The 23,602-nt window shown below is 42.4% G+C and overlaps 1 protein-coding gene across 1 annotated transcript; it reads right to left on the bottom strand.

Moving 5' to 3' along the window:
• On the bottom strand, positions 1 to 22,878 carry LOC149277910 (intercellular adhesion molecule 5-like). The gene is made up of 4 exons (XM_089502555.1): positions 22,815 to 22,878; positions 5,068 to 5,115; positions 532 to 765; positions 1 to 281 (listed from the first exon to the last, which is right to left on the bottom strand). Exons 1-4 carry the CDS (start codon positions 22,876 to 22,878, stop codon positions 1 to 3), a joined length of 627 nt encoding a protein of 208 aa, XP_089358681.1.
• Between the last annotated feature and the right edge of the window lie 724 nt (positions 22,879 to 23,602).

Below are 23,602 nucleotides of genomic sequence, written 5' to 3'. Positions count from 1 at the left end.
TTAAGCCCGTTCATGGTTACCTGGCATGGTGAGCGTCAGACTCTTCACGTCATTCCCGTGTACATTTTGAACTTTGCAGATGTATTTTCCTTTGTGTTTGGCCTCCATGTTTCCGACGGTAACGGTGCGGTGGTCGGCAGATATCTCCACGTCGGGCGTCGGGGTGTCCCAGCTGTAGGTTGGAGATGGGAGGCCGTCTGCTTCACAAACCAAAGTCACGTTCTTCCCTTCAGCCACTGCCAAGTCTGACAGCCCTTTAATACCCAATACTTTGGGCTTGACTGCAAGGGGGCAATAAATAAATTATTTCTTATTCAACCCCCTGCCTTGAAATTCTCCTGTAGAGATATCATAGAACGCCTTTCAGTACCACGTTCCGTGATCATTAATGTGAAGGCTCTTCACATATAAATATAAAATATATATATATAATAATTATATTAATAAGATTTGTATGACTTTAGAAGGGGTAAGAGGCTAACGCAGTGAGGGAACGCAAGGCTGCCGGAGAATCATGGCACTGAGACTTACACTCCACGCTCACTGTCACTTTCGTGGTAATGACGTCGAAGCTGCTGGCTCTGCAGGTGTAACTGCCGGACACGTTTCTGCTCACTGTAAACATGTCGCCTTCTTTGTATGTGACTTTGTCCATCGAGCAGGTCACCGTTGGGGGCGGGTAGCCGCCAGCCTTGCAGTGAAAGGACTTTTTTTCTCCTTCTACCCAAGTGACCTCTTGCGGGCAGTCTGTGAAAGCTGGCTCGGCTGCATGAAGGGAGAGAGAAGGAAAAGAAACCTAAAAACATTTTAAGAAGGGGTTTGTGAGGAAGTCTTCAGAGAGGAGTTACAGAGAGAGAGATTATACGGAGTAATAGGGGGAGTTATGGGGAGGTATTATACGGAGTAATAGGGGGTGTTAAAGGGAGGTATTATACGGAGTCATAGGGGGAGTTATGGGGAGGTATTATATGGAATAACAGGGGGTGTTATAGGGAGGTATTATACGGAGTAATAGGGGGAGTTATGGGGAGGTATTATACGGAGTAATAGGGGGTGTTATAGGGAGGTATTATACGGATTAATAGGGGGAGTTATGGGGAGGTATTATACGGAGTAATAGGGGGTGTTATAGGGAGGTATTATACGGAGTAATAGGGGGAGTTATGGGGAGGTATACGGAGTAATATGGGGAGTTATGGGGAGGTATTATACGGAGTAATAGGGGGTGTTATAGGGAGGTATTATACGGAGTAATAGGGGGAGTTATAGGGAGGTATTATATGGAATAACAGGGGGTGTTATAGGGAGGTATTATACGGAGTAATAGGGGGAGTTATGGGGAGGTATTATACGGAGTAATAGGGGGTGTTATAGGGAGGTATTATACGGATTAATAGGGGGAGTTATGGGGAGGTATTATACGGAGTAATAGGGGGTGTTATAGGGAGGTATTATACGGAGTAATAGGGGGAGTTATGGGGAGGTATACGGAGTAATATGGGGAGTTATGGGGAGGTATTATACGGAGTAATAGGGGGTGTTATAGGGAGGTATTATACGGAGTAATAGGGGGAGTTATAGGGAGGTATTATACGGAGTAATAGGGGTGTTATAGGGAGGTATTATACGGAGTAATAGGGGGAGTTATAGGGAGGTATTATATGGAGTAATAGGGGAGCTATAGGGAGGTATTATATGGAGTAATAGGGGGTGTTATAGAGAGGTATTATATGGAGTAATAGGGGGAGTTATAGGGAGGTATTATATGGAGTAATAGGGGGTGTTAAAGGGAGGTATTATACGGAGTAATAGGGGGAGTTATAGGGAGGTATTATATGAAGTAATAGGGGGTGTTAAAGGGAGGTATTATATGGAGTTAAAGGGAGGTATTATATGGAGTAATAGGGGGAGTTATGGGGAAGTATTATATGGAGTAATATGGGGAGTTATAGGGAGGTATTATACGGAGTAATAGGGGGAGTTATGGGGAAGTATTATATGGAGTAATATGGGGAGTTATAGGGAGGTATTATACGGAGTAATAGGGGGTGTTATAGGGAGGTATTATATGGAGTAATAGGGGGAGTTATGGGGAGGTATTATATGGAGTAATAGGGGGAGTTATAGGGAGGTATAAATGGAGTAATAGGGGGAGTTATAGGGAGGTATTATATGGAGTAATAGGGGGTGTTAAAGGGAGGTATTATACGGAGTAATAGGGGGAGTTATAGGGAGGTATTATACGGGGTAATAGGGGGAGTTATAGGGAGGTATTATACGGATTAATAGGGGGAGTTATGGGGAGGTATTATACGGAGTAATAGGGGGTGTTATAGGGAGGTATTATACGGAGTAATAGGGGGAGTTATGGGGAGGTATACGGAGTAATATGGGGAGTTATGGGGAGGTATTATACGGAGTAATAGGGGGAGTTATAGGGAGGTATTATACGGAGTAATAGGGGTGTTATAGGGAGGTATTATACGGAGTAATAGGGGGAGTTATAGGGAGGTATTATATGGAGTAATAGGGGAGCTATAGGGAGGTATTATATGGAGTAATAGGGGGTGTTATAGAGAGGTATTATACGGAGTAATAGGGGGAGTTATAGGGAGGTATTATATGGAGTAATAGGGGGTGTTAAAGGGAGGTATTATACGGAGTAATAGGGGGAGTTATAGGGAGGTATTATATGAAGTAATAGGGGGTGTTAAAGGGAGGTATTATATGGAGTTAAAGGGAGGTATTATATGGAGTAATAGGGGGAGTTATGGGGAAGTATTATATGGAGTAATATGGGGAGTTATAGGGAGGTATTATACGGAGTAATAGGGGGTGTTATAGGGAGGTATTATATGGAGTAATAGGGGGAGTTATGGGGAGGTATTATATGGAGTAATAGGGGGAGTTATAGGGAGGTATAAATGGAGTAATAGGGGGAGTTATAGGGAGGTATTATATGGAGTAATAGGGGGTGTTAAAGGGAGGTATTATACGGAGTAATAGGGGGAGTTATAGGGAGGTATTATACGGGGTAATAGGGGGAGTTATAGGGAGGTATTATACGGAGTAATAGGGGGAGTTATAGGGAGGTATTATATGGAGTAATAGGGGGTGTTAAAGGGAGGTATTATATGGAGTAATAGGGGGTGTTAAAGGGAGGTATTATACGGAGTAATAGGGGGAGTTATAGGGAGGTATTATATGGGGTAATAGGGGGAGTTACAGAGAGAGAGATTATACGGAGTAATATGGGGAGTTATGGGGAGGTATTATATGGAGTAATAGGGGGAGTTATAGGGAGGTATAAATGGAGTAATAGGGGGAGTTATAGGGAGGTATTATATGGAGTAATAGGGGGAGTTATAGGGAGGTATTATACGGAGTAATAGGGGGAGTTATAGGGAGGTATTATATGGAGTAATAGGGGGTGTTAAAGGGAGGTATTATACGGAGTAATAGGGGGAGTTATAGGGAGGTATTATATGGGGTAATAGGGGGAGTTATAGGGAGGTATTATACGGAGTAATAGGGGTGTTATAGGGAGGTATTATACGGAGTAATAGGGGGAGTTATAGGGAGGTATTATATGGAGTAATAGGGGAGCTATAGGGAGGTATTATATGGAGTAATAGGGGGTGTTATAGGGAGGTATTATACGGAGTAATAGGGGGAGTTATAGGGAGGTATTATATGGAGTAATAGGGGGTGTTAAAGGGAGGTATTATACGGAGTAATAGGGGGAGTTATAGGGAGGTATTATATGAAGTAATAGGGGGTGTTAAAGGGAGGTATTATATGGAGTTAAAGGGAGGTATTATATGGAGTAATAGGGGGAGTTATGGGGAAGTATTATATGGAGTAATATGGGGAGTTATAGGGAGGTATTATACGGAGTAATAGGGGGTGTTATAGGGAGGTATTATATGGAGTAATAGGGGGAGTTATGGGGAGGTATTATATGGAGTAATAGGGGGAGTTATAGGGAGGTATAAATGGAGTAATAGGGGGAGTTATAGGGAGGTATTATATGGAGTAATAGGGGGAGTTATAGGGAGGTATTATATGGAGTAATATGGGGAGTTATAGGGAGGTATTATATGGAGTAATAGGGGAGCTATAGGGAGGTATTATATGGAGTAATAGGGGGAGTTATATGGAGGTATTATATGGAGGTATTATAAGGAGTAATAGGGGGAGTTATAGGGAGGTATTATATGGAGTAATATGGGGAGTTATAGGGAGTTATTATATGGAGGTATTATAAGGAGTAATATGGGGAGTTATAGGGAGTTATTGTATGGAGTAATATGGGGAGTTATAGGGAGTTATTGTATGGAGTAATATGGGGAGTTATAGGGAGGTATTATATGGAGGTGTTATAAGGAGTAATAGGGGGAGTTATAGGGAGTTATTGTATGGAGTAATATGGGGAGTTATAGGGAGTTATTGTATGGAGTAATATGGGGAGTTATAGGGAGGTATTATATGGAGTAATATAGGGAGTTATAGGGAGGTATTATATGGAGGTGTTATAAGGAGTAATAGGGGGAGTTATAGGGAGGTATTATATGGAGGTATTATAATGAGTAATAGGGGGAGTTATAGGGAGGTATTAGAAGGAGCAATAGAGGGAGTTATAGGGAGGTACTATATGGGGTAATAGGGGAGTTATAGGGATGTATTATATGGGGCAATAGGGGAAGCTATAGGCAGGTATTATATGGAGTAATAGGGGGGAGTCATAGGGCGGTATTATATGAAGTAATGGGGGAACAATTATAGGAAAAAGGGAAATTATAAGGGGACAAAAATAGGTCATATAGGTTATATACTCACATCTAACAAATATGGTTTTTGGCTTGCTCCTGATTGATAGTCGAGCCTCACAAGTTACCTCCGTATTGTGAAAATCCTTAGTAACCTCTGGGTTACAGGTCACCTTTGGAAAGGGTTTTGATTGCTGCTGACAGTCTTTAAAAGGTTCTCCCGAGCTTGTTAGAATCTCTAAATCCACCTTAAAACTTTCGTTATATTGTAAAGTGCAGGAGAACTCGGCCTCCTCACCTTCCATGATGTTGTCTTCCAATGTTAGGACGGGAACTGGTAGTGATGCTGAAAGAGGAAGAAAAGATTCAGGATTGAGGCATGTAACAATAAAATAATGAATTAAAATGAAACCATATTTTACATTGTAACATTATTTTGCCGAAACCCTTTTTCCACAATAATAATTAGACTTGGGCACCAGGGGGCTCTTCGTGTTCGTCTTCGTGCTCGTCTTCGGGGGAAAAAAAATCTTCGTATTCCGCGAATATTCGCCCGTTCCTGTCTTCTCTTCGGGCGAATATTCGCGGACATTCTTCGTGCTAATCTTCGTTTTCCTCCTGGTTGCCTAGCAGGGGTTAATACGGGGTTAATAACACATCACAGCAGCAGCAGCTGCCGTGAAGGTACGTGTGTGCAGCTCTATTGGTCGTTTCGGCAGGGGGCTGGTCTGGCATCAACGAGTGAATTGCAGAACTGCAGAATGCACTTCATTCGTTGATGGCAGGCGAGCCCCCTGCCGAAACGACCAATAGAGTTGCACACACATACCGAGGTGTACTGTCCATAGATGTTTAATAAAAGAATAGGGAATATTTTACATTTTTAAATTGATTTTGGACCACTTTACATGCCTAACATTTGCTACCTATTTACAATGGCATACTTTGCAACAACCCAACTTACTTATTGGACAGGACTGGAAAATAGCAGGACTGTCCACCAAAATCTTGGGTGTGTTGGCAGGTATGCTGATGGAAAAATGTTGGACAAGAACTAAAAAATAGCTTAGGGTTAATGTACGGTTATGTTTAAGATTAGTAGCAGTGCACTGGTTTGGTTAAAGATGGATTATGTCTAAATAATAATAATTTAATTTTAATGTTTTTTTTTAAAAAAAAATAGGGGTTTATTTAAATGTATTTTAAAGTTAGATTTATTATTTAGTACTTGATTATATTTATTAAATGTTTATAGTAGCGTTACCTACCGAGCTATAACTACCTATGTGTATTTGCATTTTGCATACCTAGTTTAGCTAAATTAGATGGGACAGGACTGGAAAAAAGCAGGACTGTCCCTGAAAAAGTTGGGTCTGTTGGCAGGTATGTGGATGGAAAAATGTTATAGGGTGAAGTGTGAGTTATAGTGTTAATGTAATGCTATTAGTGAGTGAAGGCCAGGGCAAATAACAAGGAAAAGGTCCTTGTGTTTTGTGCATTGTAAGTGTGTGTGTATGTGTGTTATGTGTGATGTCACTGTGTGTTATATGTGTTATATGTGTTATTGTGTGTGTTATGTTTGGTTGGTTGTGTATCAGAAGGAAAATAATGAAATGGAAAAGGAAATGGGAAAGGCAAATGAGTGGGCAATTGGCGACCCGCTCACCTGTTTCACCCCAGGGCAAAGCACCCAAACACTGTCAGTCTTAGACGTTTGGCAGCAGACTTCCAGAGCTCAGACACAAGGCCCTAGCGTAAGCTGGCCACTCCGGCGGAGGTAGCAGGCGTTGCCACACCGCAAACAGAGGCAGCCAGGGGGGAGAAACTGCCCTTACCATTAGGGACATTTTGGGCATGACTCTAGCCAGGAAGCGAACTGGCAGAGAAGAGATGCTGGCACCACCACCAGCAGCAGCATTGAAAAGGCGAATGAGTGGGCAATTGGCGACCCACTCACCTGTTTCACCCCAGGGCAAAGCACCCAAACACTGTCAGTCTTAGACGTTTGGCAGCAGACTTCCAGAGCTCAGACACAAGGCCCTAGCGTAAGCTGGCCACTCCGGCGGAGGTAGCAGGCGTTGCCACACCGCAGACAGAGGCAGCCAGGGGGGAGAAACTGCCCTTACCATTAGGGACATTTGATTCATGACACTAGCCAGGAAGCGAACTGGCATCGAAGAGACACTGGCACCACCACCAGCAGCAGCAGCAGAATTGGGAAAGGCGAATGAGTGGGCAATTGGCGACCCACTCACCTGTTTCACCCCAGAGCAAAGCATCCAAACACTGTCAGTCCTTGGCGTTTGGGAGCGGACTTCCAGAGCTCAGACACAAGGCCCTAGCGTAAGCTGGCTACATTGGCGGAGGTAGCAGGCGTTGCCACACCGCAGCAAGTGCAACCAGGGGGGAGAAACTGCCCTTACCATAAGGGACATTTGAGGCATGACACTAGCCAGGAAGCGAACTGGCAGAGAAGAGACACTGGCACCACCACCAGCAGCAGCAGCAGCAGCATTGGAAAAGGCGAATGAGTGGGCAATTGACGACCCGCTCACCTGTTTCACCCCAGGGCAAAGCATCCAAAAACTGTCAGTCCTTGGCGTTTGGGAGCGGACTTCCAGAACTCAGACACAAGGCCCTAGCGTAAGCTGGCTACACCGGCGGAGGTAGCAGGCGTTGCCACACCGCAACAAGTGCAACCAGGGGGGAGAAACTACCCTTACCATCAGGGACATTCGAGGCATGACACTAGCCAGGAAGCGAACTGGCATTGAAGAGAGACACTGGCACCACCACCAGCAGCAGCAGAATTGGGAAAGGCGAATGAGTGGGCAATTGACGACCCGCTCACCTGTTTCACCCCAGGGCAAAGCATCCAAGCACTGTCAGTCCTTGGCGTTTGGGAGCAGACCTACAGAACTCAGACACAAGGCCCTAGCGTAAGCTGGCTACACCGGCGGAGGTAGCAGGCGTTGCCACACCGCAGCAAGTGCAACCAGGGGGGAGAAACTACCCTTACCATCAGGGACATTCGAGGCATGACACTAGCCAGGAAGCGAACTGGCATTGAAGAGAGACACTGGCACCACCACCAGCAGCAGCAGAATTGGGAAAGGCGAATGAGTGGGCAATTGACGACCCGCTCACCTGTTTCACCCCAGGGCAAAGCATCCAAGCACTGTCAGTCCTTGGCGTTTGGGAGCAGACCTACAGAACTCAGACACAAGGCCCTAGCATAAGCTAGCTACACCGGCGGAGGTAGCAGGCGTTGCCACACCGCAGCAAGTGCAACCAGGGGGGAGAAACTACCCTTTCCATTAGGGACATCTGAGGCATGATTTCAGCCAGGAAGCGAACTGGCAAAAGATACTGGCACCACCACCAGCAGCAGCGTTGGAAACGGAAAAAGGTGAATGAGTGGGCAATTGACGACCCACTCACCTGTTTCACCCCAGGGCAAAGCATCCAAAGACTGTCAGTCCTAGGCGTTTGGGAGCGGACTTACAGAGCTCAGACACTAGGCCCTAGCGTAAATTGGCTACACCAGCGGAGGTAGCAGGCATTGCCACACCGCAGCAAGTGCAACCAGGGGGAGAAACTACCTTAAACATTAGAGAGAAAAAATTTAACTTTCCAAGCTAAGAGCTGGGTAACCCAATTTGGGCAGATTGAATTTAAGAAAGGCAATCTGCTCCATCAGATGAGGTGCCATGCGTGAGCGCTGTGGACTCAGTATGTTTCCAGTCATAGAAAACACGCGCTCACTTTGAACAGTGGTTGGCGGACATGATAGAAGCTGCTGCGCAACCCATGAGAGTGCAGGCCACACACTCTTCTTTTCATCCCAGTAGCTAAGAGGATCAACATTAGGAGCAGAAGGAACTTCACAGAGGTAAAGTTTGACCATTTCAGCAGCACTACTCTCCTTTCTGCTGCTAGCTCTGTCAGATGGTCCAACTATACTGCCAAGTGCCTCTTCCCAAAACGCAGCTGCTCCACTCAGCTGTGTTGTGCTGCTTGTGGCACTGCTGCTGATGCTGCTGCTAGGGGTAGCAGACCACATCATCTCTTCCTCCTCCTGCACCTCACCCTCCTCGGACAGCATTCCCATTTTACGCTGCCAGTCACGCACCTTGTTGACCAATTGCTCCCGGTAGCTACTGAGAACATTGAATTTCAAAGCTAGCTTTCCCTTAATTCTTGGATCACAAAGGCACGCTAGCATCATTTCGGGACTCTCTTCCATTCGCTTGCGAAGGTGTACTTTTAGCAGATCCTTCAGCTTCCTGACTATGGCTGCTACGTCAGGATGTAGAGTGCCACCTTGAACAGCCTCACGGTTTCCAAGGAACACATCCATCTTGCTGCCTAGATGGGAGAACACTGGGATTACCTGGGCCAGACTGGCAGTGTTTGAGCTTAAATTTTCTGTGGCATCCCTGAATGGTTTAAGGACTGCCACTAGCTGGGCGATCACTGTCCAATCCTCCCTATTCAATGGAGAGGTAATCCCAATATTGTGCTCTGAGGCAAGATTATGGATTGCCCTCTGCTGCTCCAAAATCCTCTCTAGCATGTCTAACGTGGAGTTCCACCGTTTACTGACATCCTGACGTAGGCAGTGTACGGGAAGACCTGACCTCTCTTGCTCTTCCCTCAAAAGTTGGCTAGCCTTAACACTATGGTGAAAGTGCCCAGCGATCTTTCTGCAGCGGGACAGAACTACTGCTGCCACATTAGTTCCTTCTGACATTGCTGCCTTCACTACAAGATGGATGATGTGGGCTGCACAGCGCACACCAACAATATGACCATCTCGCAGCGCTTTCACCATATTGGCACCTCCGTCAGTTACCACAAAACCAACTTCAACATTGGTGCCCGCCTCTGCTCCCACCCAAAGGCTAAACATTTTCCTCATCGCATGCAGAATGTTTTGGGAAGTGTGCTTTTCATCCATCACTTCTGCATGGAGAAGGAATGATCGGTAGCCTGCTGCAGCAACTTCCTTAGACACACCGGGCTGCCACCAGTGTGCTGTCAAAGAAAGAAAGGCATGCTGGGCGCTAGGTGCACTCCACAAATCTGTAGTGAAATGAACACACTGACCAGCAGCCTTGGAAAGCTCCTCTTTCACTGCTGCAACACAGGACCGATACAGCGAGGGGACAATGTTCCTGCTGAAAGTGGAACGTGACGGAACTGTGTATTGTGGAGCCACAGCCGCCATCAATTGTTTGAAAGGCTCCCCTTCAATCATGGAGAAGGATGCCCCTCCAACAGCAATGAACTGACCAATAAGTCGCGTTACTTTATTGGCCTGCTGTTTGGGCATCGTTCTCTTGGAGTGGAATGCCCCAAATTCTTCCAGGGTGGGCTGGGCATGCAGTGCTCCAACCTGCCTTGGTCTCTGGCTGCCAGCACTAGTTGCTGCTGCTGCTGCTGCTGCTGCTATTGGCTCAGAAGAAGAAGCTGTTGGGGTTTTTCCACGGCCACCAGCTATGCTGCCTGCACTAAGTTTTACCTCTGCATCTTTCCCCAATAGCACAGCGTTGTGTTGAGTGCTGAGGTGATGCTTCATGCTAGCACTGGTAAAATGGCCAGACACTTTCCCTCTGCTTATTAGCTTCCCACAATGTTTGCACTTTCCATAGCGCCCTTCTTCAACATTTTCAAAGTGCTCCCAAATTGGGGCGCGCATAGCCTTGGAGTGTGCCTTGGGTGCTGCTCTTACTGCTCGGGGTGGATGAACAGAGGCAGAACTAGTGGTGGTGGGACTGGTGGTAACAGTACTGGCCATAGTGGGACTGCTAATTGCTTTAGATTTGCTAGGTTTTGCTGCTGCTGCTGGTGGTGGTGATGGTGATGATCGTAGCGGAGAAGGTGGAGGCTCAGGGGAAAATTGTGCACTAGTCATTTGGACACTGCTCCCTGAGGAATCTGATTCCTGACCACTCATCTCCTCTACTTCCTCTGGCTCATAGTCTAGCTCTTCATTAGCCAGATCGAATGGAATTCCTGCTAGGCTGGAGCTAAGACTGATATCGTCGTGAGACTCGTGACTAGTAGTAGTGCGAGCAGGAAGAATAGACTCTGCACTTGGCCTCTCAGTCTCAGGCTCCTCTGCTACCTCGCTAGGTGGAGTTCCACTATGTGTAGCCCTCTCTCTAACTGTCTTTACAAAAATTTTGTAAGGACTTGGTGGCTTGCTAGAGGTACTAGGAGGACATGGCGTGGCGGTACCAGTGGGAACAGTAGGCGCAGCACTAGTGGTGGTAGAGGCGGGGGTGGTGGTGGTGGTGGTTTTCCCTACAAAGGAATGAGATCGCTTTGGTTTGGGACCCCTCTGAGTCTTGCTGCTAATTTGGCTCTGCTTGGTACCTTGCATGCTGCTGGTGGATGGGGAAGATGCTGCTTGGGGCAAAAGGCACTTCTTTTTAGTCACTGGGCTGGTACTACTTGTGCTACCCTTTAACTTTGAACGTGCTTCTGGTGCTTTAGGCTTTCCGTAAAAAACCATAGAGCTTGTGGGCCTAGCCGCACTACTACTGCCTGCTTTTGGTGCCTTTCCTTTACTTGATGATCCTTCAAGCAATGCTTCCCCAAATGATAAGCGAGAGCTTGGCCTACTTGGCCGACTAGACTGACGCAAAGGCTGCATCTTAGAGCTGGTGGTGGTGCTGGTGGTGGTGCTGGTGGTGGTGGTGGTGGTGGTAGATGGAGCTTGTCCCTCCTTAGTCCCAAAAGGAGGATCCATTTCAAATTTTGTGTTGTGTGTGTAGTGTAGTGTAGTGTAGTGTAGTGTAGTGTTTAAAAAACTATAAAAAAAAAAATAAAAAAATAAAAATAAAAAAAAGGAAAAACGAATTAAAGACAAAAAAATTAGAGGAAGTTCTCTTCAGTGCTACTGCTTAAAAAGTAAAACTATGCACTACTGCACTGTGCTGTGTGCAATCTGCCAAAATCCTAAAGTTATTGAAATTATTAACTCAAGATTAACTATTTAATAACTAGCAGTATTTTATTTTTAATTTGAATTTACACGGGCCTAAGAGCTTAGCCTACCACTATGCTAGCCTAAAGCTATATTTCCTTACTATAAGTCTACCTCTAGGCAGACGCTCTCAAACCCACTAAGCTAAAGTGAGGTTAAATCAGATTCAGTATATGATTTATTAATTAATATTAAGTTATATAATATTAATAGATTAGAACTAATTTACTTATATATTATGTATTATAGATAGAAGAATATAGATTATGAATTAGAATTTAGAATTAGAATTACTTATATTATAGATTATGAATTAGAATATTATTATTTATAATATATTATAGATTAAGATTAAAGAAGATTAGAATTATTTTAGTACTACAGCTAGTAGCTTGAAGCTTTGCTTAGTACAGCTCGTCACAGTCAATTTTTCTTGAAAAGAATTAGAAATAAAATAAAATGTCACAGCAAAACAGTTATCTTCACTGCTTGCTGCACTCACTAGCCCAACAAGTTCACTTCACTGATGGACTGAGGTGAGCAAAACACTAAGGGTACTTTTAATAAAATTGAAATAAAATGTAAAATAAATGAGAAAATCTTTGCAAAACAGTTAACGTCACTGCTTGCTGATCAAAAAAAAACACAGCACTTATGCGGCTGCACTCACTAGCCCAACAAGTTCACTTCACTGATGGACTGAGGTGAGCAAAACAAATGAAATAAAATGAAAGATTAATTAAGAAAAATTGACTTGGTCTCTTACTGTTGCTAAAACAAAGCACAAACTATAGAGCTGCAGCACCAGTACTAATAAGATTAGCTGAACTATACGCTAGTAGTAATTAATTAATATTATTACTTTTATTTATAGCTAATTTAATTAACTATTAAGATAAGAAATAATTAGAGAATTATTGATATTACTGATTTTAGATTAGACACTAGTAGATGTTCTGAATGTCTACAGTACACTCTACACTAGTATACTATTACTAACTATAACTGACAAATATATATATAATTTTATAATGAATTCAATTATTAATTATATTAATTAATATTACTGATTTTAAATTAGACACTAGTAGATGAATGTCTACAGTACACTCTACACTAGTATACTATAGTATATATATATATATGACTGACAAATATATATATATATATATAATATTATAATGAACTATTAAATTATAGATTCTATTAAATTGTAATTTATAAATTCTATTTAATTTATTTAAGCAGGACAGGCAATAGGCACTAGTGCCAGCCCAGGGCAAGGGCACCCCAGTGCCACTGAGGCACTGGGTGCACTGTCAACTCAACAGCACTTACACTAAAGTTGATGACAAATTAATTTTAAAAAAATTAAATTAATCAAATTATTATTATTAAATATATTAATTAAGTAGCACTGAAGTGAGGATGAAGTACACTGTGAGAAATGGCAGGCTAAGGCTTACCAGTCTCACACAGAACAGAACAATCTCTCTGTAACGCTCGGATGCAGCACAGCAGTGTTGCCAAAGCAGTCACAGCGAAAAATGAATGGATCTCTCAGGCAAGCTCTGGTCTTATAAAGGCGCCTTCAGAATTCAAAAAACAGCAGCACAGGCATTGGACGAGACCCTTAGCGTTACGTCACAAGAGTGAGCTGATTGGACAGACGAGGATCAGCTCACTCCTGTTTGAAATTTTGGCAGGTGCGCGGCAAAAACGAAGACGATTGTGAGTCTTCGTCTTCGCCTACGGTTTGCCGGCACTGTATTCTGTTCTACGTTCCTTCGGAACGAACAAAAAAACGGCCTCTTCGTGCTCGTTTTCATGTTCGCCCGAAGACGAATGCACAAGTCTAATAATAATGCCTACAGAGAACCTCCATGTTGCAGGAAAACAATTAATACCTTATTAAGCGCGTCTTTTTTTTGTAAGCTTTGTATAGTGGGAACTCCGTGAGGATCTGGCTTCCCTAAGTGTGCAGGAAATTATTTACATTCTTCTTCATCTGGAGGAAATTCTCATTTCCACATTCTGACACATACATCTTAATATTCTAAAAACAGCGACAGGCTAAACCATATTGTGCCTTCTCACTGGAAACTTCGTGTTCTAAAGAGCTCTTCAATCGCAGGGAAAGTTGAATTTTTCTACAGGAAAGGAGTAAGGCTATGAAGTTTATCATGATGAGTGGCCTTAGAAAATGCTATTCATTTCTATTATGTGGAGGATCTCCTAGAATAAGTCACTCTTGTAATGCACAAGCAGTTCTGAAGTTGAGAAATAAAATACAAACTGTTCTGAAAATGCTATATTTATTATAAATGTCAGGGGTGGTGAAAGAGATTGGTTGTTTGGCTCTTGAGCAGAGTTTAATGAAAATGTTAGATGTTAGACAAGGGTCCAGGCAGCTGGAGGATAATGGTAGATTTATAGGCTAGAGTCAAGGCAGGCGGCAGAAGATCAATGTAATATACTGTATACCAGACAGAGTCAAGGCAGGCTGCAGGAGATCAATGTAATATATACCAGAGAGAGTCAAGGCAGGTGGCAGGAGACCAATGTAATATATACCAGACAGAGTCAAGGCAGGCTGCAGGCGATCAATGTAATACCGTATTGGCTCGGATATAGGCCGCCCCCGTATATAGGCCGCACCCTTTGCTTTTTTAAAGAATGCGCTTAGACAACCTCCCGTGCCGGCACCCCCCCCCCCGTGGAAAGTGCTGGCAGGGGAGGCTGTCTGAGCGTATCAGGGAGTAGGATGCAGGTCGCCTGCACCGTTGCGGGGGATCTGTATCATAACCCCGCTGCCTGCCCGGCGCCCGGGACTGCATGTCCCGGGCGTCGGGCGCTAGACCCCGAATATAGGCCGCACCCCCACTTTAAAGACTTAAAGTGGGGGGGAAAAGTGCGGCCTATATTCGGGCCAATACGGTATATACCAGACAGATTCAAAGCAGGTGGCAGGAGACCAATGTAAGATACACCAAACAGAGTCAAGGCAGGCGGCAGGAGACCAATGTAAGATACACCAAACAGAGTCAAGGCAGGAGACCAAAGTGATATATACCAGATAGAGTCAAGGCGGCCAGCAGAAGATCAATGTAATATATATACCAGACAGAGTTAAGGCAGGCGGCAGGAGACCAATGTAAGATACTCCAGACAGAGTCAAGGCAGGAGGCAGGAGAACCAGTAATCATTTTTAATCAGGGGTAGCCTTTAACATTTTGCTGTTTATATCACAAGTCTGGAGGTCTTACAGGAACGCGGAGCATTCTGACTGGTTTGTACTGGGTAACTTTCTCTCTTTCTGGGTGTTTTCGTTGTAGATTTTAAAGCGGAAATACAAACCAATCCAGATCCATGTTGGCCAAAACAATCTCCAAGTTACTGGGACTTGGAACAATAGGAGAGATGTCATTTAGCAAGGAGTCTATTCATTCCCAAGCCAAGGTAGCCCCTCTAGGGAAGAATGTAGGAAGGGGCCGCTCCGCAGATTTCCACCCTGTGACTGTTAAATGCGGCAGAATAAAATGGTAATATTCTCACTTCAGAAGGTATTCTGGGCACGGTTTTGATCGTGAACAACATTGTTTGCTTTAAAAAGTTAAGGAGCTTATTCAGGACAGTCCTGGAAGCAGTAGGTCATGTATACAGTCACTAACCCATCCTCTGCTACATAACCCTCTCTTACAGAGTGTTCTTGATGGACATTGGCCACATTTTGACCTAATTCTTCATAATCTACCCACTTATCCCCACTGTGAAATATTCCGTTATCTGGTATCTCATACTTCGACAGGTAATGAAGTCTTTGCAGCCACAAAGAAACTAGAGACGGAACCTCGGGTAAAAAGAGAGCTTTTTCGGGTAACCACCATGCTTCCCTATGGGGCCACTATGTGTCCACCTCCTGTATATTTTTCCTGTAGAAGGTATGGAGTTGTACTGAGAGAAAGCATATTATAGTATGCCTGAAGAAGAGTCCTAGATAGTCCCAAAAGCTTGCGATCTATTATACGGCAGATAGCCAATAAAGGTTCTTAAAAAATCTTTACCGAATTTGCTTTCTCTCTTTCCTGTAGAACTCATGCAATTCACACTGCCGTATCAGTATCTATTGTGAAAAGGAACATGTCTTTGTCTTTTTTTTTTTTTTTTTTACATATAATTGGTATTTCCACTGGAGCCGACAAGACCCTATATTATCAGTTCATAGACCGAGGGGAATAACATGGTGGGAATCCCCTTTCATTTTTTATCTCCTTGCCCAACAGCTGGAAAATAACATTAAGGAATAAAATGAAAATGAAACATTATATTAGCACCAATGCCATTTATCAGAAGCATTCCTACCAGCTTCCTGCCGATGGTAGATGGCCTTGTAACTTAGTACTTAGAGTTTATAAGAAGACTAAAACTAAAAGGTTTGAGAAAGTCTGGGTAGTGGGTAACATTTTTTTTATAGTATTAACTCTAGGGAGATTTAACAGGATAGTTTGCAGGAGAGTTGTGGTTTTAAGTCTAAGGGCCAACACTGGCAAGTTTATCCAATAAGATGGGCTGAACTGGCCCTGTACAATGTATAGTTCAATGTATGGAATCTCACTGATTATACATTATACATGGCCATTCAAACTCTTCCTACAGCAGAAGATCACTGGAGTTGGACCTTCATGAAGTATGAAGAAGTCAATGATCGGAGATGCAATTCTCGCTTTAGTGAATAAAGCCCAAAGTGATTAACTATGCCTATTTATACATGACAGATCTCACCACTAGGGGGAGACAGCGATCAGTTGACATTTTATATATTAATGTAAGATTTTCAAGCTGAGCAGAAGGCGTTATAGAAGTTTTACTAGTCTTTATCTATTTATAATATCCCCCCATACAGATCAGTCATGTCCGTCAATAGCTATAGGATATTCCTGTGTAACTGGGGACAAGACTTGGACGGACAATGTCATGCAGCCAAATCCTGTAATGAAAATAAAACATCTGCGAGCAGCTAGCAGAGCACGTGCCTCTAAATCTGTATAAACAATCTGGCGTGTTTAGGTTTAGGAGTCATAGTGATTTGGGTCAACAGTTCAGAATCATTTACATGTGATCAAGGAGAAGAGAGAAAGTGAGTCGGTGGGAGAGAGTGCCAGATAGAAAAGGGGGGACGAAACAGGGAGATCTGTTGAGTAATAAAAGTTGGGTGGAGATCTCATGGAGAGAGGGAGAGACAGCAGGTCAATTCAAATCCACTCAGCTAAGCCAACTTGGACAGCATCTTGTACAAAATTATGACGTTGTTGTCTAGTTAAATATTACGTTCTATGGAGTTGTCACCAAGTTCCATTTTGCTGCTGTTGAGTTGAACCTAACTGCTGCCATGTTGGTTGTTGTATTGGAGGTTGACGGTTGGTAATCAACTTGGGCAGTCCTACAGGGTTTAATGGAGTTTTGGGTCAACCTGCCTCCTTCTAAGGAATTAAGTTGATTTGTTAAGTTGAAAACCAAGTTATAATTTGTATGCCATTTTGACTTTTTTTGAGTTTAATTAACACAAGTAGACCAGTTGCTGTGTTTTTCATAGCAACTTGTCTTGAGATGGCAGCTCAGCTGAGTTAAGATCTTCTTAGTGAATAGACCAGCCACTCAGTTTCAGCAAACCTAATTAAGATGGACTAAGAGACTCCAATCATAATGCGATTCTTTATTAATAGACCTTTATTAAGATAAAAGATAGATTAGATAGATAGATAGAAGATATGTGCTGTACCTGTGTCACCCTAAACCATACTTCACAAGAGACAACTTCCCATAATAAACGCTGACACCATTTTTTCTCCATAAAATAAACCAAAATTTGTAATCCTTAATCTCACCTTCCTCAGCACCTCCTTCTGAATCATATAACTCGGCTTCTTGAAGCAACCACATCTTCCTTTAGTCATTTTAAATATTGTGTTTCCTCTGCTTCTTGTTACTGTCACCGTTACTAAATGGTTTCTAAGCCTCAAATCTCTTCTCAACATTCCATACAGAATTCTCTTGCCGGGAAAAAACAAAATTCCTACCCTTCTGTTTAGAAGGATTGCCAAATATTGAGAATGAAATTATATATGTTCTCCCTAAACATTGTATACAATGACACTTCTATGGTGCTAAAAGATCTCCTGGTAACAGAACTGTTATGACACTTACACACACGCTTATACAGCCGGAAAGATGATAGTAAATTAAACTTGTAAGGTGCACGAATCCATGATTCTAATTATTAAACACTGATCATGAAATCCATTTCCGTCAGCTAAACACAATATAATCCATTTGTCCTACTGAGGAGACCTAGGAGGACCTTGGTGATTTGATGGGAGGGAGAAAAAAAAATAGTTTACATAAAATTGGTTCTGTCTTCTTAAGGTCTATCAGATTCCGAGATATTTTGAAGCCGGAAGCTACTATATTACATTAATGCCGGACTCTAAATTAAAGAGCCTTATCTCTCCAGATACCGCCCAACGCTATTTTTGGGACTTTTCCTGCTATCTGATAAATGTATTGTGTGTTTGTGCATGGTCACAATGGCTTTGTGCTCATTAACTGTGCAAACTTTTTTAAGCACTGTTACTTCAGCTTGTGGTTTCTTTCAAACCGAGCGCCCAAGAGAGTAATTGCCCCACAATCTCTCTACCAGAGTGCATGGATATAGATTTGCATATTATTATTATTATATCTTATATATATATATATGTTTATGTGATATCAGGCCATACACACCATATACCTATAAAAAGCTTCTGTTTATTCTCCGCCTAAACTTATTTTATGGATTTGTTTGATATCTGTGCCGTTTTGGTGACACCGTTATATGTAAGCGTCAGCATGTCTGGAGCCTTTTTATAGCTATATTTATATACATTTACGGACGTACAGTCTAAAGAACAAGTAATGCTTTATTACACATTGAAATAATCTAACACAGTTCACTAAGAGGCATTCTAATAGTTACTGCGGTTTCGGTTCCCTGATATTACTATGCATGATGAAGGGCTAACACCCGATCTGCTTCTCCTGGAAGGTAGGCCGAGCTGGCCCTGTCACATGCATAGGTAAATCAGTGCATGCATTATACAGGACCGACTCAGCTGTTCTTACAGGACCCCTGCAAGGGTTGGTTCTTCATAATCTCGGTGGGTTAAACAATAACAGATTTAGTGAATAAACCAACAAAGGTTTGAATAAATTCATCTATAAGCAGGGAAGTCTGATTAATTTCTGCCTGGGAAGGGGGGCAATTCCAGCCCAATAATAAAGAAGAACTTAGTCCGAGACCAAACTCTTTCTAATGCCCTTGGGCCTGATTCACTGAGTCATGTTAAAGTTGGTGAAAAAAGCCATTGGTTTGCCATTCAACTACATAGCCCACATCACGAAAAAACCTGAACCAAGCAAATTAATACAGTCTCCGGAAATTACATTAATTTGATACATTTTCTTGTCTTGTAATTTGTAGATAAGTTTAAACCCATTTAACCAACAGTAGAAAAATGGCCAGCATGCTCACGTCAATGGCCAATATCACCATTCGATTATCAGATCACATTAAATAGTGCAATTATTGCATGGGTTACATTTTTATTTTTCATAACGTGAACTCACAGTGTCTATTGTCCAATCAGACTTCTGGGATTCTTGACAGCAGTGTAACAAGTATCAATTGAACTAACCGCTTTCAAGAGCTTTTATTGCATAGCTTGCAACAATATTAAATGGCGGGGGAGGGGCAAGAAGGAAGATTGGCAACGTTTTTGACATGAAGCCATTTTCATAAACCCTCTTGAGCTAATATGGTTAGAATTGTAGCAAACGGTGCGATAAAAGCTCTTTACGTGGTTAATGACCCATAAATACACGGACGACATACATTGTACTCTGCGGATGATTGTAATTACATATTTATAGGTTTTACATATTGACCGTTTAAATGGCAGCTCTTATTTGCCTGCCAGCAATCTTCCCGGGAATCGTGGCAGTGGGGTGACTTCTTGTATAACCCGTTCAGATGTAAACGCATGTTTCAATTCCCTCGCTGCATTAGCCTCTACCTCCTCTGCTTGGAGGCTGTTCCATTTATCCACTATCCTACCAGTAAAGTAAAACTTCCTTAAATGATATCTAAACCTTACATCCTCAGGGTAGAATTAAGACAGCTGCTGCGAAGAAACGCTAAAAAAACTAATAGAAATGTCTTGTAAATCTAAACCTCTTTTAAGGAATATGCCCGCTGATCAAGTAACAAAGAAACACATCTTGGGGCCAGTTGTCATGCTGATCACTCCATAAAAAATCTTTTCATACACACGAGTCGGTATAACAACAAAAGCCAATTCAAATGCCCAAAACGCAAAAATCTAAAAAAAAAAGATACCATCATAAAATATTTTTTTGATACTGCCAATCTCGTCGTACGCTTTCCATGCAGATCAAATCGGTTTTCTTTTCCAGGTACATATGCAAATGTTCCATGGCGGTGCTTTAACCCCTTAAGGACCAGGCTGTTTTTTGGGTTTTTTTGACAATGGCTGTTATAACACTTTTGTGCTGCTCGTGTTCAGCTGTAATTTTCTCCTCTCCCATTTACTGAACCCACACGAGTTATATATATATTTTTTTTTCAGGACAAGAAGGGCTTTCTTCCATATACCATATTTTTGATCATATCATCTAATGTTCTATAAAACAAAATAATAAAATATGTTGAAAAAGTGAAAAAAAACCCACCTTTTCTAACTTTTATTTTGAAAAATCTTTTACTCATCCAAAAATGAAGCTAAGAATAAACCTGCTAAATAGATTCTACTATTTGTCCTGAGTTTAGAAATACCCATTGTTTTGATCATATTATCTAATTTCCCATAAAAAAAAAATAAAATATGATAAAAAATGTAAAAAAACCCCACATTTTCTGACTTTTACCCCAAAAATCTTTTACTCATCCAAAAAAGCTAATGAAAAAAACTACTAAATATATTCTACTATTTGTCCTGAGTTTTAAAATACCCAATATTTTTATGTTTTTTTGCTTTTTTCTGCACGTTATGGGGCAATAAGTACAAGTAGCGTTTTGCTATTTCAAAACCATTTTTCCAAAGAAGTGTCAGGCATTTCAGTTCTCGTTGACTGGTTGTTTTTTGTAACGTGTCTGGCACATTAATGGTTGTCAAGGGGTTAGTCTTCATGTATACTTCTATGAACTAAAAAAAATCTGCTTTTATAGCTAAAAATGCGAGGGTGATAGGTTGAACAGCCTCCCAGCAGAAGTGGTAGATGTTAATACAGTGAGATTGCATGTATGCGTTTCATACTGTTTATTTCAGGAGTCTGTAATTGGAAGAAAAACCCCAAACATTTTATTAAAGCTCTATTGAAAAAAAAAAAAAAAAGCAAATGTTGCATCTTTTTTATATGTTTATGACATCATATCTTGCCACTTAATGCATGAATTATCCAAAATAATTCGTTTTTGTATTTTTTATTATTTGATTTAAATAAAATATACCGATATACATCAGACTAACCTGCACCAGTGCGGCACTAAGTGCACCAGCGTAGTATTTAATACTGAAAGGGTTAAACGTAGTAAGATTACATAAACTGGTTAAAGGAACAGTTTCATCCAATTCCCAGCTCGCCAAGAGGGATGTGAACCCCGGCACATGTACAAAACCAAGGAAAGTAAATGTCCTAAGAATGTATTTTGTTTGCCGAATGCAATCTAAAATGGGTCAAAATGATGTAAAAATTTAATTTTGGCAATCTTTAAAAATATTCTATTCCTAATAAATATTCTGATTGGTTTATCCATACGATTCCAGAAGAAACTTGTCCTGCCCAAAAAGACAAAGCGATGAAATCTGCTTTTAAAGGTGCTGTTCCACTTATGTTAAGAATAACATCATCATTTTATTCTTAATCACTTGAAAAACATTCTATAACTTCTAATAAGTTTTTCAGTTCCCATAGCAACAACCAATCAATGCATTATAATGATCTTTTATTATACTTTTAGAACTAAAAGTGACGGACTAAGACGACCCGATGCTTTAGGTAAAGAGGGTCCTGCTCGTAAGCTTACGATCTACAGGAGTGTCTCGTGTCACATGACAATTGAAAGGTCCCAGCAAAAATGAAAAATAAAGGAGCGTTTTACATGTTTAATGAATGAATAAAAGACATTTTTGGCATTTAGCAGAAAACGTAGAGTATGTGGAACGGCAGCCAGGTGATTCCAGTATAGTTCCATATGGCTGGCAGTATAGTTCCATATGGCTGGCAGTATAGTTCCATATGGCTGGCAGTATAGTTCCATATGGCTGGCAGTATAGTTCCATATGGCTGGCAGTATAGTTCCATATGGCTGGCAGTATAGTTCCATATCTGCCAGCCAGATGTTGACATAGAAACACTGGCTGGCAGATCAGACCCATTCGGCCCCATCTAGTCCGGCTGTTTTTCCAGATTTAGTTGTTGGTCTCGTCTTAGATTCAGGAGCCGTATGCCTGTCCCATGCATGTTTAAATCCCCTTACTGTATTAACCTCTACCACTTCTGCTCGGAGGCTGCTCCACTTACCCTCTCAACAAAAAAAAACCAATATTGCTGCCTACCCCTGTACTGAAACAAGGACTTTAATTACTCCGTGGAAATCAACAGCACCCCTGGATCTGTGATGGAGAAGAGACAGATCTGAAACGGAACCTACCCCATCACCCAGAGATTGGGGAAGAAACCTTACTATCTACGCCCCACCAACAGATTGTAAGTTCTCCTGAGACGTCCCAGGCTCCTTCTATTTTGGGTTGTTTTTTTTTTTTCGATTTTGTGGACGGTTCACCCGACACGGAATTTGGAACATTCACTTAATGCATCCTATCCTTTCGCTTTGTTAAAACACAATCGTCTGTCGGAAATCATCTCTCCTCCGTCTATCTCGAGCACCTGGAGGAACGCGCATCATAGTAGATCAGACACACAAAAAAAAGGCTTACCATGGACTCGGCAGATGTTGACGAGCGCGACGGCTGCAGCGATCCAGAAGAAGGACTTCTCCATCGGAAAGCGGAGCGCGGAGCGGGGCGAGAGGGTAGCGGACGCGCTCGGGCTGCTTTACAGTCCCGTGTAACAAGCTTTGTCAAAACAATCGGAGGAAGGAAGTAAATTCGTTGAAGATGCGGAGAGTGGAGTTTTTTGTTTTTTTAATGTACGAGTTCCTGGAATGAAACTCTTTCTCTGCTGGAGCCAGTAAAGGAAAACTAGCCGCGAGGATTACTAGCTACGGAGAGCCGTGACGGGGGGGCTTCTCCAAGGATCATTCTACGAGGGTTATACGAAAACAGGAGGGGTTATCGAGAAACTAGGGAATTTCCCCATTAACCTCGGCTGTGTATGGAGTATATACACTAAGAGGGTGGGATAACCTTCCTGTGCCGAGGTTCAGACACATTCCCCCCCCCCCCCTGGGGAGGTCATACCTTCCCACTGTCCTGTTTTTTTTGTTGTGCAGTCCTGATTTTCAAGCACTGCCTGCAGAGCAGCCTCTCTGTCTCTCTCTTTTGCAGGCACTGAGGATCAAGGGCAGCGAGGGGAAGTGTTCAGATGCCATGACTTAAAATTGTGCCACCCTTCTTGCAGCTCTTGTACACCTGCTTGCAGGGACTACAACTCCAATCACCCCCATCAGTCTTCTGATGCAACTGGTAGTCCTCGGAAGTCCTTCCAAATTTTAAATTAGAAAAAAAAAATGTTTTAATATTAATTTCTCTGTCTCTAAATAAAA

Source organism: Sceloporus occidentalis, unplaced genomic scaffold (assembly GCF_023333645.1).
Source record: "Sceloporus occidentalis isolate IW3139 unplaced genomic scaffold, rSceOcc1.0.p SCAF_205, whole genome shotgun sequence".
Taxonomy (NCBI): Eukaryota; Metazoa; Chordata; class Lepidosauria; order Squamata; family Phrynosomatidae; genus Sceloporus; species Sceloporus occidentalis.
Note: the sequence above shows the minus strand (reverse complement) of the source record. Positions and strands in the feature narration are given on the sequence as shown.

Excerpts from the sequence above, each read along its gene's own strand:
- LOC149277910 (XM_089502555.1), bottom strand. The coding sequence starts at position 22,878 with ATGGAGAAGTCCTTCTTCTGGATCGCTGCAGCCGTCGCGCTCGTCAAC. Across the intron at positions 5,116-22,814 it reads CAACATCTGCCGAGTCCATG|CATCACTACCAGTTCCCGTC; the intron begins GTAAGCCTTTTT and ends TTCCTCTTTCAG. Across the intron at positions 766-5,067 it reads GGAAGACAACATCATGGAAG|CCGAGCCAGCTTTCACAGAC; the intron begins GTGAGGAGGCCG and ends CCCTTCATGCAG.